This window comes from Hypanus sabinus, chromosome 8, assembly GCF_030144855.1.
Source record: "Hypanus sabinus isolate sHypSab1 chromosome 8, sHypSab1.hap1, whole genome shotgun sequence".
NCBI classification, from domain to species: domain Eukaryota; kingdom Metazoa; phylum Chordata; class Chondrichthyes; order Myliobatiformes; family Dasyatidae; genus Hypanus; species Hypanus sabinus.
The window spans coordinates 1066152-1082400 of NC_082713.1; the positions used below are offsets into that span (position 1 = coordinate 1066152).

The 16249-nt window shown below is 43.3% G+C and overlaps 1 protein-coding gene across 9 annotated transcripts in view; it reads right to left on the reverse strand.

Annotated features, from left to right (window-relative positions):
* The window catches only part of map7d3 (MAP7 domain containing 3), a 274252-nt gene that overhangs the window by 79469 nt on the left and 178534 nt on the right, over window positions 1-16249 (reverse strand). For 8 of the 9 annotated variants that reach the window (XM_059976665.1, XM_059976667.1, XM_059976669.1 and 5 more), the window contains 2 exons: window positions 9616-9764; window positions 31-389 (listed from right to left, as the gene is read on the reverse strand). In XM_059976665.1, the coding sequence (XP_059832648.1) occupies window positions 31-389; window positions 9616-9764 (508 nt within the window). The remainder of the gene's footprint in view (window positions 1-30; window positions 390-9615; window positions 9765-16249) is intronic. The other variant, XM_059976664.1, reaches the window with a different exon arrangement.

A 16249-nucleotide genomic window follows, 5' to 3' on the forward strand; every position in this document is an offset into this window, starting at 1 on the left:
ACATTCTAGTATAATATAAAGAGTACTTACTTGACCATCGATGGTGAAGTTGATCTCTTCATTACTGAGTTTGATGGTGAAGAAGGTCTCCGAGCTGCTGGATTTGATGGTGATGGGGGTTGCCTTGTGGCTGTACTCGGTGATGGAGGTCTCCTTGTGCTTGTATTCGGTGAAGAGGGTCTCCGAGCTCCTGAATTTGACGGTGATGGGGGTCGCCTTGTGCCTGTATTTGGAGATGGGGGTCTCCTGGTGCCTGGGTTTGATGGCGATGGGGGTCTCCTGGTGCCTGGGTTTGATGGCGATGGGGGTCTCTTCGCTATATTTGGGGATGGAGACCGTCTACGGCTTGCTGCCACAGGAGATGAAGGGTGCTTTCCTTTGATTTGATTCTGTTCATTTAAAACAAAAAACATCCTTCATTATCCAACGTAAATATCTCCCTTCAACCCCATCAGCCACACAATAAATCAGGAAGACAAGCCCACTGGCAAGTGTCGAACACATGGCCCTGTTGATTCAGAGCTCTGGTTGGATTCTGAGCCTGTGATCTTCACACAGAAAACGACCTGTTGGCTTAGTGTTGGCGAAGCCCCTTTCATCCAATTCACTCATTAGCCAACCTCAATAATAAGCTTGGGTGAACTCACTGTAACTGTGACATTTCAGCACACTGGCTTAGAGATGGGAAAATACCAGGCTCAGTGGGTAGACAGCAGGCTCGGGCCTGCAGCCTCTATTACATACTTGCCGAGTTTACTGTAAGTGCAATACATAGAACAACACAGCAGAGCAACTGGCCCTTCAGCCCACCATGTTTGTGCCAGCCAACTAATCCCATCTGCCTAATATGTATAAAACTCCATTACCTGCTTTTAGATGTGCCTGTTGAAATGTGCTGTTGGTGTTATTATATCTGCTGCCACCACCTGCCTTGGCAGCATGTTCTAATTACCACTGTATTAAAATAACCTGCCTCTTAAATATTCTCTGAACTTTCCTGCTTTCACCTTAAAGGTATGTTCTCCAGCATTTGACAATTCCGTACTATGAAAGCGACCATGTATGCCTTTCATAAATTTAAGTACATCTATTAGGTCTCCCTCCAGTCTCCAACATTCCAGAGACAACAATCCAAGTTTGTCCAACCTCTCATTACACCTCATGCCGTCTAATCCAGACAGTATCCTGGTAAATCTCTTCTGCACCTTCTCCAAAACCTCTGCAACCTTCTTGTACAAACTGTACACAATACTCCAAATTTGGCCAAACCAAAGTTTTACATAAACAGACAAACAGAAACACATATGAACTAGAAGCAGGAGTTGGCCATCTGGTCTGTTGAGCTCCGCCAGTAAATAAGATCATGGCTGATATGGATCCACCTGTTTTTACCCCAGAACCCTTAATTACACTGCTATGCAAAAATATATCTGTGTCTTAAACGTATGTAATGAGGTAACCTCTACAGCTTCTCTGCGCAGGGAATTCCACAGATTCACTACTCTCTGGGTAAAGCAGTTTAGAAACATAAAAAACCTACAGCATAATACAGGCCCTTCGGCCCATAAAGCTGTGCCGAACATGTCCTTACCTTAGAAATTACTTAGGGTTACCCATAGCCCTCTAATTTTCAGAGCTCCATGTACCTATCCAGGAGCCACTTAAAAGACCCTATAGTATCCGCCTCCACTATCGTTGCCGACAGTCCAATCCACGCACTCATCACTCTCTGCATAAAAAAACTTACCCCTGATATTTTCTCTTACCTACTTCCAAGCATCTTAAAATGGTGCCCTCTTGTGTTAGTCATTTCAGCCCTGGGAAAAAGCCTCTGACTATCCACATGATCAATGCCTCGCATCATCTTATACATCTCTATCAGGTCACCTCTAATCCTCTATTGCTCCAAGGAAAAAAGGCTGAGTTCACTCAACCTGTTCTCATAAAGAATGCTCCCCAATCCAGGCAACATCCTTGAAGGCACCCCTTCTATGGTTTCCACATCGTTCCAGTAGTGAGGTGACCAGAACTGAGCACAGTACTCCAAGAGGGGTCTGGCCAGGGTCCTATATAGCTGTAACATTACCTCTCGGCTCCTAAATTCAATTCCATGATTGATGAAGGCCAATACACAGTACGCCTTCTTAACCACTGAGTCAACCTGCTTTGAGCGTCCTATGGAGTCGGACCCCAAGATCCCTTTGATCCTCCACACTGCCAAGAGTATTACCATTAATACTATATTCTGTCACCATATTTGACCTACCAAAATGAACCACCTCACATTTATCTGGGTTGAACTCCATTTCCCACTTCTCAGCCCAGTTTTGCATACTATCAATGTCCCGTTATAACATCTGACAGCCCTCCACACTATCTACAACACCCTCAACTTTTGTGTCACCAGCAAATTTACTAATCCATCCCTCCACTTCTTTATTCAAGTCATTTATAAAAATCACTAAGAGTAGGGGTCCCAGAACAGGTCTCTATTCATTGGAGCGTAGAAGGTTGAGGGGGGATTTGATCGAGGTATTTAAAATTTTGAGAGGGATAGATAGAGTTGACGTGAACAGGCTGTTTCCATTGAGAGTAGGGGAGATTCAAACTAGAGGACATGATTTGAGAGTTAGGGGGCAGAAGTTTAAGGGAAACACAAGGGGGTATTTCTTTACTCAAAGAGTGATAGCTGTGTGGAATGAGCTTCCTGTAGAAGTAGTAGAGGCCAGTTCAGTTGTGTCATTTAAGGTAAAATTGGATAGGTATATGGACAGGAAAGGAGTGAAGGGTTATGGGCTGAGTGCGGGTAGGTGGGACTAGGTGAGATTAAGGGTTCGGCACGGACTAGGAGGGCCAAGATGGCCTGTTTCCGTGCTGTGATTGTTATATGGTTAACAGATCCCTGAGGCACTCCACTGGTGACCAACCTCCATGCAGAATATGACCTGTCTACAACCACTCTTTGCCTTCTGTGGGCAAGCCAGTTCTGGATCCACAAAGCAATGCCCTCTTGGATCCCATGCCTCCTTACTTTTTCAATAAGCCCTGCATGGGGTACCTTATCAAATACCTTGCTGAAATCCATATACACTACATCTACTGCTGTACCTTCATCAATATGCTTAGTCACATCCTCAAAAAATTCAATCAGGCTCATAAGGCACAACCTGCCTTTCACAAAGCCATACTGACTATTCCTAATCATATTATTCCTTTCCAAATGTTCATAAATCCTGCCTCTCAGGATCTTTTCTATCAACATAACAACCACTGAACTAAGACTCACTGGTCTATAATTTCCTGGGCTATCTCTACTCCCTTTCTTGAATAAAGGAACAACATCCGCAATCCTCTGGAACCTCTCTCGTCCCCATTGATGATGCAAAGATCATCACCAGAAGCTCAGCAATCTCCTTCCTCACCTCCCACAGCAGCTTGGGGTACATCTCATCCAGTCCTGGTGACTTATCCAACTTGATGCTTTCCAAAAGCTCCAACATATCCTCTTTCTTAATATCTCCATGCTCAAGCTTTCCAGTCCGCTGTAAGTCATCTCTACAATTGACAAGATCCTTTTCCATAGTGAATATTGAAGCAAAGTACTCATTAAGTACCTCTGCTATCTCCTCCTGTTCCATACACACTTTTCCACAGTCACACTTGATTGGTCCTACTCTCTCACACCTTATCCTCTTGATCCACATACTTGCAGAATGCCGGTTTCCGGTGATGTCATCATCGAGAATGGCAGCTTGTCACTAGCTCCTCCGGAAAAACATGTATTAAGCCCTGTTAACCCACCAAATATAGTATTTTTCAAAAAATATTTGAACTGAAAAGACTGGCAAGAATGGGGAAAAAGAATGGAAAAAAAAACGACACTGCAGAGCCTGTGGCCGAGAGGAGTGCAGCGAGCAGCTCTCCTACCCAACCGCGTGCTAGTGAGGCTGAAGCTGGGTCTCACTCAGGCGAAGCGGCGAATATGATCGAAATTCTGAAAGAGATAAGGGAGTTCCAGAAAGATATAAAACAGCAGCTACATGATATTAAGTCAGAGCTCGCCAACATTAAACAAAAAAACAGCGGTGGCAGAGACTCGAATTAAGAAGGTGGAAGATCGCGTTCAAAATGTGGAATGGATACTGAGTAAGACAATAAAAATATTAAATCACCAAGAAGGTAAACTGATTGACCTGCAGGGAAGATCACGGCGGAAAAATATCAGAATACACAACGTTCCCGAAGGAGCAGAGGGATCGTCTATGATGGAGTTTGTCAGAAAGTTGCTGCGGGACGTGCTGGAGCTTCCCTCGACTATGGAACTAGAAATCGAGAGAACGCATCGCTCGCCAGTCCTGAAGTCTACCCGAGATAAGCCACGCTCAATAATAATTAAATTCCTTCTGTACAAGGCAGAGATTCTGCGAAGGGCCAGGGGTAAGAAGAGAATGTTTTTAGGCGATAAATTAATATATTTCAACTAAGATTACCCCCCCCCCCTCCGGGGTCCTGCAGTAATATAAAGAATACTCTGAAGTAAAGCGAATACTAAAGCAAGAAAGGATTAGATTTCAAACTCCGTACCCTGCTAAACTTCGAGTGTTTTATGGAGACGGGACGTAGTTGTACCAGACAATGGAAGAGGCGACGACAGACATGAAGGCCAGAGGGTTGCCCGTCAGTGTGATCAATCCGAGGGAAAGCCTGGCAGAGGAATTATCCTGCTCTGCTTGGGAAATAGTGCGAGAATCAAAAAGGCAGGAGACGGGAGGAGGCTGAGAGAAGTATATCAGGAAGAAACCAGGAGTTTCCCAAGGACAGTCCTCACCCCCTTCAAAAGAGCCATAAAGTTTGGCTAACTTTAAAAATGTTGAGAAGCTAAACGGAAGCAAATGTAGATAGTAATATACCTATCTCAAGAAATCCTTATTACAATGTGGATTTTATATTACTTAGTTGTTATTTATTCACTCACTTACTCCTTCCCCCCCAACCAAAATGAGAATATATATGTGTGCATTTATGCGTATGTATCTAATGTGTGTGTATATATAGGAGTACACAGGGAAGTCTTTTCTGTGTAATGGATTTGTTCACTGACTTATGAATACTGCAATGGGGGCCCTCAACTCACAAGTAGGAAGGGTTATCCCCCACAGCTAGACATTTCCTCTAGCTCAACGCAGGATCATCTTCTAGAGACCTCAGCCTTAGAATCACACATTCATTGCCATCTTTGTTATTATTTGCATTTATTGGTTCTTATTTGTTCAGGGAGTAGATCGATTAAGTTTTATTCTGCTAATTTCAATGATACATTGACAGATAAATACAGATGGCTAAGGACAAAGTAAAATTCATTTCTTTTAATGTCAACGGGCTATTAAATCCAATCAAACGTAATAGAATTTTATCCAAAATGAAAAAAGAACAAGCCCATGTAGTATATTTACAGGAAACTCATTTAAGTGATAATGAGCATAGAAAACTAAAGAGAATGGGCTTCACTAATTTGTTTTTCTCCTCAGATAAATCAGGACATAGGAGAGGAGTTGCTATTCTTACCTTAAGTAAGCTAAATTTTGAAAAAGTATTCCAAATGGGAGATAAAGAGAGCAGATATATTCTGATAAGGGGGAATATAGACGGAAATTCAGTTACTCTATTGAATATATACACACCCCCAGGAAGTGATATTGGTTCCTTTCAGAAAATTACTGATATTATGGTAACGGAAACAGAAGGTCTCCTGTTATGTGGGGGGAGACTTAAATTTACAATTACAACCAAACTTAGACTCGTCCAATAGAAAAACCTATGAAACAAAATCTTTACATAAGAAAGTTAATACACTTTTTGAGGATGCTGGTTTAATTGATATATGGAGGGACCTTTTCCCCGACAGAAGGGATTACACTCATTATTCTGCCCATTCTGTATATACAAGAATAGACTATTTCATAACATTTGGAAAAGACAAAGACAAAATAAACTCCTCTGGAATTGGGACAATAGATGTAAGTAACCATGCACCTATATATTTATCTGTTGATTTTGACCTACAACCAAAGAATACTATTTGGAAACTAAATTCAAGTCTATTCAATGATCCATACTTTAAGGAACAAATTAAAAAAGAAATTGGTCTCTACTTAGAATTTAATGATAATGGAGAGGTTTCACCTCCCATTTTATGGTATACTCTGAAGGTTGTCTTAAGAGGGAAAATTATAGCGATATCTTCATATAAGAAAAAAATAAGGAATAAAACATTAGAGGAATTACAAAATAGGCTGAAGGAACTAGAGAAAAACACAAATTGAATTTGGCACAGGATACATTAGGGGAAATTAAAATAATTCCCTGCTATTTCTACACTAACTTCCCTCAAGGTCCTAGGGAATATCCTGTCAGGACCAGGAGATTTATCCACTTTTATATTCCTTAAAAGCACCAGTACTTTCTCCTCTTTAATCGTCATAGTTTCCATAACTTCCCAACTTGTCAACGACCTATGTCATTGGTACCTATATGTACCACAACCTCTGGCTCCTCACCCCCCCTCCCCCACTTCAGGATATCTTAGACGCGATCAGAAACATCCCGGACCCTGGCACCAGGGAAACAAACTACCTTCTGGGTCTCCTGACTGCATCCACAGAATTGCCTATCTGATCCCCTAACTATTGAGTCCTCTATTACTACTGCCTTCCTCTTCCTTTCCCTACCCTTCTGAGCTACAGGGCTGGACTCTGTGCCAGAGGCACGGCCACTGTTGCTTCCCCCAGGTAGGTTGTCCTCCCAAATAGTACTCAAACAGAAGTACTTATTGTCAAGGGGTTTAGCCACTGGGATATCTCTGGTACCTGACACTTCCCCTTCCCTCTAACCGTGACCCACTTGTCTGCCTCCTGTGGCCCCAGTGTGACCACCTGTCTGCAACTCCTCTCTATCAACTCTTCACTCTCCCTGACCAGACGAAGGTCATTGAGCTCCAGTTCCCTAACACGATCCCTTAGGAGCTGCAGCTTGGCGCACCTGGCGCAGATGTGGACGTCCGGGAGGCTGGGAGACTTCAGGACCTCCCACATCTGACACTGAGAACAACAAGCTGCCCTCACACTTGTAATTCCCCCTTTCCTCAAATAACAGGAAAAACTGAAAACTAAACCTACTTTGCCTTGCCCGTTTCCACCTAAGCCCGTCGAGCCTTCACTCTATTTCTGGCTCACTCCACTGCCCACTGTATAAGGCTGTGTTCCTTTTAAATCTTCCGTGCTTCACTTCCCAACGTCACACGCCTGTGCAGTCCCGCCTCTCTTAACTCTAATGAGAAGAAGATCAAGTTGGCTCCCACTGCATTCCCGTTCTGATTCTCAGACCTCCTTCTCCAAATTTAACAAACCTTCCTGCTATGATATTAGTCTCCCTACGTTTCAAGTGCAAACCGACCCTTCTGTACATGTCTCATCTTCCCTGGAAGAGAGACAAATGATCCAAAAATCTTATGTTCTCCCTCCTAGACCAACTCCTTAGCCATGTATAAAATTGAATAATCTTCCTAGTTCTAGGCTCACTGGCATGTGACACAGGTAGCAATCTTGAAATCACAACCTTGGAGGTCCTGCCCTTTAACTTAGCACGTAACTTCCTGAACTCCAGAAGTTCATCACTCATCCTACCCATGTCATTGGTACCTACATAGACTACAACTTCTGGCTGTTCACCTTTCCACTTAAGAATGCTGAGGACACGATCTGAGATATCCCAGACCCTGGCACCCAGGGTGCAACATACCATCTGCATCTCATTCTGGCCCACAGAATCTCCTGTCCATTCCCCTAACTAAAGAATCCCCTATAACCACATTGTGCCTCTTCTTTCCCCTTTCCGTCAGAGTTACAGAGGCAGACTCAGTGCCAGAGACCCAACCACTGTGACTTTCCTCTGTTAGGTCATCCTCCCTGACAGTGTGCAAAGTGATATATCTGTTGTTGAAGGGGATGGCCACAGGAGTTCTGTGCCCTGGCTCCTTAATCCCTTTTCCCTTTCCCCTTTCTGGCTGTCACCCAGTTTCCTGTATCCTGCACCTTGGTGTAACTACATCTCTGTATATCGTATTTATCATCCCTTCAGTCTCCTGAATGACCCAGAGTTCATGCGGTTCCAGCTCCAACCCCTTAATACAAATTGCTAGAAACTGCAGCTGGATGCATTTCTTGCAGTTGTAGTGGTCAGGGATTCTGGAGGCCTCCCTGTCTTCCCACATCCTGAAAGATGAGAATTGGACTATCCTGCCTTTCATCTACGTAGCTGAGCAGATATAAAGAGAAGGAAAAAAATTTGAGCTTTGCTTTCTCTGAGTGAAACCTCTAAGAGCTAAAGCTTTAAGATTACCATTTTCACAATGTCCGTTGTGCCTGCCCCTGCCTTCCTTAATTTGCTCTTACTAATTAATCAAAAATGCCGAATGGCCACTGGTCAAAGCTCTATTATGTTAACATGAACCACTCTTGCCTTGCATCCTTGGGCGGTGAACCTGATTGAAGTCCCCTTCTCCTTAAACTTCCAATGTACAGATTGGCTGCTGGTCAAATCTCTATATTGTTGACTGTTTACTCTCATGGCCTGCTGAGTTCCTCCAGCATTTTCTCTGTGTTACCTTCCTTTTGCCTATTGTGCAGACTTTCTAAATAGTGGCATGACATAGAAACTTGACTTCCTGACTCTTATACTCAATGCCCCAGCCAATGAAGGCTAGCGTGCCATAAGCCTTCTTTAGCTCCCTATCTAGTTACATGGCCACTTTCAGTGAGTGATGGACAAGGTCCTGAAGATTCCTCTGTACATTACGTTGTTAAGGTTCTGCCATTAACAATATGCACTACATTAAGACCTCCAGTGTGACAACTCATACTTGGTCAGATTTTACTATCTGCTACTTCTCTGTCCATATCATTCAAATTTATTGCCATCTGACTATAAAACATACAACTGAACAAAATGACATTCCTACGAACTACAGTGCACCCACAAGATTACACATTGTGCATAAACTAAAATATTACAATAAGTTATTAAAATGTAATTCAAAATGCATAGAGTGCACAGTACAGTTAAACAGTAAACAGCTTACTGTCCTAGTGACAAGACCTAGGTGGTGACAGGGCATTCATTAGTCTCACAGCCTGAGAGAAGAAGCTATTACCCAGTCGAGCAGTCCTAGTCCTGATTCTTCTATACCTCCTTCCTGACAGTAGTAGGTCAAAGAGATAGTGGGATGGGTGGTAGGGATCCTCAACTGAATTGTAACTGACCTGTAAGCAACACACAATCTGATCTATAACTTGTTCTACCATTTGACAGCCTCCACTGTCCACTATTCCACCAGTCTTACTGTTACCTGTAAACCTACTAATCACTCATCCACATTTTTATCCAAGTCACTTACATATATCACAAAACTACAAAAGACTCAGCACTGATCCCTGTAGAATCTAATTGGTCACAGTGCTCCAGCCAGAATTCCACCACCAGCTTCTGTCTTCTATGGACATACTAGTTCTAAATTCCAATTGCTTCCTGAATAAATGCATTATTAACTCCTCCACTCACCTGCATGGCCAGAACTGGTGTCATCCCTCCAGCGCTGGCATCCACTGAGTTCTGTCGATCAGAGCTACGGCTACGCAGAGGCTTGTTGGCTGGGTTGATGGGCGATTTCACGGGGCCAGCTGAAGCTGAACGAGTACAGAGGTGAGACTCTATATAATTAGAATACCAAGCAGGAGAGCAAGAAAAGGCAAGTGGAAAGAAGGGAGAAATATTGTGTAGGTTAGGACACAGATGAATAGAAAATAATTCTGAATAATAACATTATAAATGGTATGGGCAATAAATATCTGATGTATGAAATGGAACTGCAGTTGTCATGCTAGACTTCAACTTGCATGTTGATTGGCTGCTAGCTTGGTCCAATACAACAAGACAGTTAAAATTAACAATAGTGTAGTTAGGGATCTTCAAGGAAAGCATGATAGCAGTATACTAAATTGATCATACACATGGAGGGTGCAATAGTTTGATCTAAAACCAGACATTATGCCAAAACAAGGGACACTACAATGGAACAATGGAGGAGATGGCTAGCATAACACAGACAATATAGCAGGACCGTTGAGAAACTGCAAGACTTTCAGAGATTTTTCATGGTGCTCAACAAGAAGTATATTCCAGTTAAAAGCAATAACATTCTAAGGGTGAAGACAGCCAGCCTTGGATAAGGCATCGATGGCAGGCAGACCACCACCAACCAGGATGAGTTCTTTCTCCTTGTGTGGGACTTTTCTTTAAAACAGTAGCCAGTGCGCAAGCGTGGGAAGAGTCAGAGGCATCAGCGGCAGTGGAAGACAGGCAGAGCACTACTAAAAGTGGTGAGTTCCTTTTACTTGCCGGGGGGCGGGGGGTCCTTATTTTTTTTAAACCATGAAAGAGAGATAAGGTCTAGTGGAGTGGCCATCGTCAGTGTGGGGGCTAGAGTCAGAGTGAGAACTTAGAGGCTTTGACTCAAGAGGCTTCAATGAGAAGAGGCTGAGACCAAAGAAACAGGTAAGAAGGGTAGGTTTTTCCTTTAGTTATTGTTGATTTGGTCTTGACTGCCCATAGTACAGTGCAGGCAGGATGGCAGATATGGCAGTGAAATGCTCCTCCTGTAGGATATGAAAATTCATTGTACCTGATGGCCTTTCTGATGACTACACATTCGAGAAATGCAGCAAACTTGAGCTCCTGACAGATTGCATTTTGGAACTGGAGCTGGATTTGGATGAACTAAGGATCATCCAGGAGGCAGAGCAAATGATAGATAAGACTTTTGAGCAGGTGATTACAACCAGAGTGCAGAATTCAGGGAGCAGATGAGTGAACACCGAGAGAGGTAAAGGGAGAAAGAAGTCTGTGCACAGTACTTTTACAAAGGCCGTTGTAAATCTACTCAAGAAGAAAATAAGGGCTTACAAAAGGTTCAAAAAAACTGGTAATGATAGAGATCTAGAAGATTATAAGGCTAGCAGGAAGGTGCTCAAGAAAGGAATTAGGAGCCAGAAAGGGCCATAAGAAGGCCTTAGTGTACAGGATTAAGGAAAGCCCCAAGGCATTCTACAAGTAAGAGCAAGAGGATAAGGTGTGAGAGAATAGGACCAATCAAGTGTGACAGTGGAAAAGTGTGTATGGAACGGGAGGAGATAGCAGAGGTACTTAATGAATACTTTGCTTCAGTATTCACTTTGGAAAAGGATGCTGGTGATTGTAGGGATGACTTACAGCGGACTGCAAAGCTTGAGCATATAGATATTAAGAAAGAGGATGTGCAGGAGCTTTTGGAAAGCATCAAGTTAATAAGTCACTGGGACCGGATGAAGTGTACCCCAGGCTAATGTGGGAGGCGAGTGAGGAGATTGCTGAGCCTCTGGCAATGATCTTTGCATCATCAATGGGGACGGGAGAGGTTTCAGAGGATTGCAGACTGTTGGCCAGAAGAAACTGCAGTCTGATCAAGGACAGGGGAAGCAGACAAGCCAGTTGTCTTTGTTTCCCCCATTTTGTGTACTCTGAACAGTTTCTTGCTCTTGGATAATCTAATCAGAGCAACTGAATGTGGACACAGGAAGCTTCCGGTAATGATCTACTAAACCTGAGAACATTCTCAAACAAATAACCATTTGTTATGTAAAGGAAATGGACTCTGAACTGATCCTTGCTATGGGATAATCTAATCAGAGAAATATACCTGAGACCATTTTCAGAGGAGTAGCTACTTGTTATGTAAAATGCCAGGCCTGCAATTGGTAATCTCGTTAGACTGGGTTGGGTTGCCTCATTTAACTGGTTTGGTCCAGTCAGAGTGTAAAGACACATACACAAGGCTGGGGTGGGCAGAGCCATGAAACAATGTTGGCTGTAGCCCAGTACAATGACCAGGTAGATCAGGTGACCTTGAGCAAATGGGATAGAGATCCAATGGATCAATTGATGAGGAACAGTATAAGACTCAGGAGCTCCAAATACGCAGGGGCAATAACTCTCCAGCAGCCAGACCAACCATTGCAGATAAAGAGGACCCCACAGACACGTGGAGATTGGGACCACGAGGAATGCCAGCATAGACTCTTTTCACGGGTAATATCCTTTTCTTTTCATTGACTGTTCATGGACTGCCAGGGAATTCTAGTAGGGTGCACACAGAGACAGTTTGTGAACCCACATGCTTTTAGTTGAAACAATAAAAGTTACTTGTCGGTAACTAAAGATTCTCTGTGCCTCACTGATCATTATTACAAGGGGTGACTCTTGTAACAGGATGTTGTACCATTATTCAAGAAAGGGAGTAGATATACCCCAGGCCAGTGAGTCTTACTTCAGTGGTTGGTAAGCTGATGGAGAAGATTCTGAGAAGCAGGAGTTATGAACATTTGGAGAAGCATAATATGATTAGGAATAGTCAGCATGGCTTTATGAAAGGCCAGTCATGCCTTACAAGCCTGATTGAATTTTTTGAGGATGTAACTAAACACATTGATGAAGGTAGAGCAGTAGATGTCGTGTATATGGATTTCAGCAAGGCATTTGACAAAGTATCCCATGCAAGGCTTATTGAGAAAGTAAGGAGGCATGGGATCCAAGGGGACATTGCTCTGTGGATCCAGAAATAGCTTGCCCACAGAAGGCAAAGGGTGGTTGTAGATGGGTCATATTCTGCATGGAGGTCAGTCACCAGCGGAGCGCCTCAGGGCTCTGTTCTGGGACCCTTACTCTTTGTGATTTTTATAAATGACCTTGATGAGAAAGTGGAGGGATGGGTTTTAGATAGCTTATATTCTGCATGAAAGTCGGTGACCAGTGATGTTCAGTAGGGATCTGTTCTGGGATCTCCCCCCACCATTGTGATTTTTATAAATCACCTGGATGAGGAAGTAGAAGGGTGGGTTAGTAGGTTTCCTGATGACACAGAAGTTGGGGGTGTCGTGGATACTCGGGAGGGTTGTCAGAGGTTACAGCAGGACATCGATAGGATGCAGATCTGGGATGAGAAGTGGGAGATGGAGTTCAATCCAGATAAGAGTGAAGTGGTTCATTTCAGTAGGTCAAATCTGAAGACAGAATATAATGTAAATGGTAAGAATCTTGGCAGTGAGAGGATCAGAGCGATCTTGGGGTCTGTGTCTATAAGATACTTAAAGCTGCTACACAGGTTGACAGTGTTGTCAAGGTGGTGTACGGTGTGTTGGCATTCATCAACTGTGGGATTGAGTTCAAGAGCTGTGAGGTAATGTTAAAGCTATATAACATAGAAACATAGAAAATAGGTGCAGGAGTAGGCCATTCAGCCCTTCGAGCCTGCACCACCATTCAGTATGATCATGGCTGATCATCCAACTCAGAACCCTGTACCTGCTTTCTCTCCATACCCCCTGATCCCTTTAGCCACAAGGGCCATATCTAACTTCCTCTTAAATATAGCCAATGAACCGGCCTGAACTGTTTCCTGTGGCAGAGAATTCCACAGATTCACCACTCTCTGTGTGAAGAAGTTTTTCCTCATCTTGGTCCTAAAAGGCTTCCCCTTTATCCTTAAATTGTGACCCCTCGTTCTGGACTTCCCAACATCAGAAACAATCTTCCTGCATCTAGCCTGTCCAATCCCTTTAAAATTTTATACATTTCAATAAGATCCCCCCTCAATCTTCTAAATTCCAGTGAGTATAAGCCTAGTTGATCCAGTCTTTCTTCATATGAAAGTCCTGCCATCCCAGAAATCAACCTGGTGAACCTTCTCTGTACTCCCTCTATGGCAAGAATGTCTCTCCTCAGATTAGGGGACCAAAACTGAACACAATACTCTAGGTGCGGTCTTACCAAGGCCTTGTACAACTGCAGTAGAACCTCCCTGCTCCTGTACTCAAATCCTTTTGCTATGAATGCCAACATACCATTTGCCTTTTTCACCGCCTGCTGTACCTGCATGCCCACCTTCAATGACTGGTGTACAATGACACCCAGGTCTCGTTGCACCTCCCCTTTTCCTAATCGGCCCCCATTCAGATAATAATCTGTTTTCCTGTTCTTGCAACCAAAGTGGATAACCTCACATTTATCCACAGTAAATTGCATCTGCCATGAATTTGCCCACTCATCTAACCTATCAAGTCACCCTGCATCCTCTTAGCATCCTCCTCGCAGCTAACACTGTCGCCCAGCTTTGTGTCATCCGCAAACTTGGAGATGCTGCATTTAATTCCCTCATCTAAATCATTAGTATATATTGTAAACAACTGGGGTCCCAGCACTGAGTCTTGCGGTACCCCATTAGTCACTGCCTGCCATTCTGAAAAGGTCCAGTTTACTCCCACTCTTTGCTTCCTGTCTGCCAACCAATTCTCTATCCACATCAATACCATACCCCCAATACCATGTGCTTTAAGTTTGCACACTAATCTCCTGTGTGGGACCATGTCAAAAGCCTTTTGAAAATCTAAATATACCACAACCCCTGGCTCTCCCCTATCCACTCTACTAGTCACATCTTCAAAAAATTCTATATGATTCGTCAGACACGATTTTCCTTTCACATAAGATCTTAGTTAGACCGCACTTGGGAGTACTGTGTTCAGTTCTGGTCACCTCACTACAGGAAGGATATGGATTCTTTAGAAAGAGTGCTGAGGAGATTTACAGGGATGTTGTTTGGACTGAAGAGCATGTCTTATGAGAATAGGTTGAGTAAACATGGTGTTTTCTCCTTGGAGCAATGGAGGATGAGAGGTGACTTGATCGAGGTATGGAGAAAGCAGGTACAGGGTTCTGAGTTGGATGATCAGCCATGATCATACTGAATGGCGGTGCAGGCTCGAAGGGCCGAATGGCCTACTCCTGCACCTATTTTCTATATTTCTATGTTTCGATGAGGTGTATAAGATGATGAGAGACATTGATCGTAGAGATAGCCAGAAGCTTTTTCCCAGGGCAGAAATAGCTACCACAAAAGGGCATAGTTTTAAGGTGCTTGGAGGTAGGTACGGGGAGAGGGTGTCAAGATTAAGATTTTCACAAAGAGAATGGTGAGTGTGTGGAATGCATTGCCAGCAACAGTGGTGGAAGTGGATGCAATAGGGTCTTTTAAGAGACTGTTAGATAGGTACATGGAGCTTAGAAAAATAGAGGGCTATGCAGTAGGGAAATTCTAGGCAGTTTCTTGAATAGGTTACATGGTCGGGAAAACTGGGAATGTAAGAAAGAACCACTAAGCAAGTAGTCATGAAGAGAAGACAGATTATGAAAGCAAATTGGCACAAAATAGAAAAACAGACAGTAAAAGATTTTATAATTACATAGGTGTAAAAGAGTGGCTCAAGTGAACATAGGTCCATTGGAAATTCAAAGGGCAATGTGGAAATGGCCATGGTCTTGAATAACTATTTTGGGTCAATGTTCATGATGGAACACACATCTAGCATGCCAAAGAGAGATATTATGATGTGCTGGGAGGTGAGGAATTCAACACAATCACTGTCACTAAAGAGACGGTGATGAGTAAGCTGGTGGGTCTGTAGGTGGACAAATCCCTTGGTCTTGATGGAATATATCCCAGGATACTGAAAGATATGGCACTAGTTACAGTACTTGTATTTGTGACAATTTACCAAATTTCTCTGAACTCTGGGCAGGTCTGAACAGATTGGAAGTAACACCACTATTTGGAAAAAGATGAGGACAAAAAAAGCTTTTAACTATAGCTCATTTAGGTTAATATCTGTGGTTGGGAAAATGCTTGAAGCCATTGTTAAGAAATAGCAAGACACCTCAATAGAAACGGTTCTACTGGGCAGACAGAGTATATATTCATGAAATGCAGGTCATTTAACAAATTTGCTAGAGTCTTTGACAATGTAAAAAGCACAGTGGATCAAGGGGTACAGGAAAACCATAAGATATAGGAGCAGAGTTAGATCATTTGGCTCAAGTCTGCTCCGCCATTTCATCATGGCGGATCCATTTTCCCTCTAAGCCCCAACCTCTTGCCTTCACCCTTCTCCCTTCATGCCCTGACTAATCAAGAATCCATCAACCTTTGCTTTAAATATACTGACTGACTGGGCCTCCACAGCCGATTGAGGCAACGAATTCCACAGGTTCACCACTCTCTGGCTGAAGAAATTCCTCATCACCATTCTAAAAGGATGCCCCTCTATTC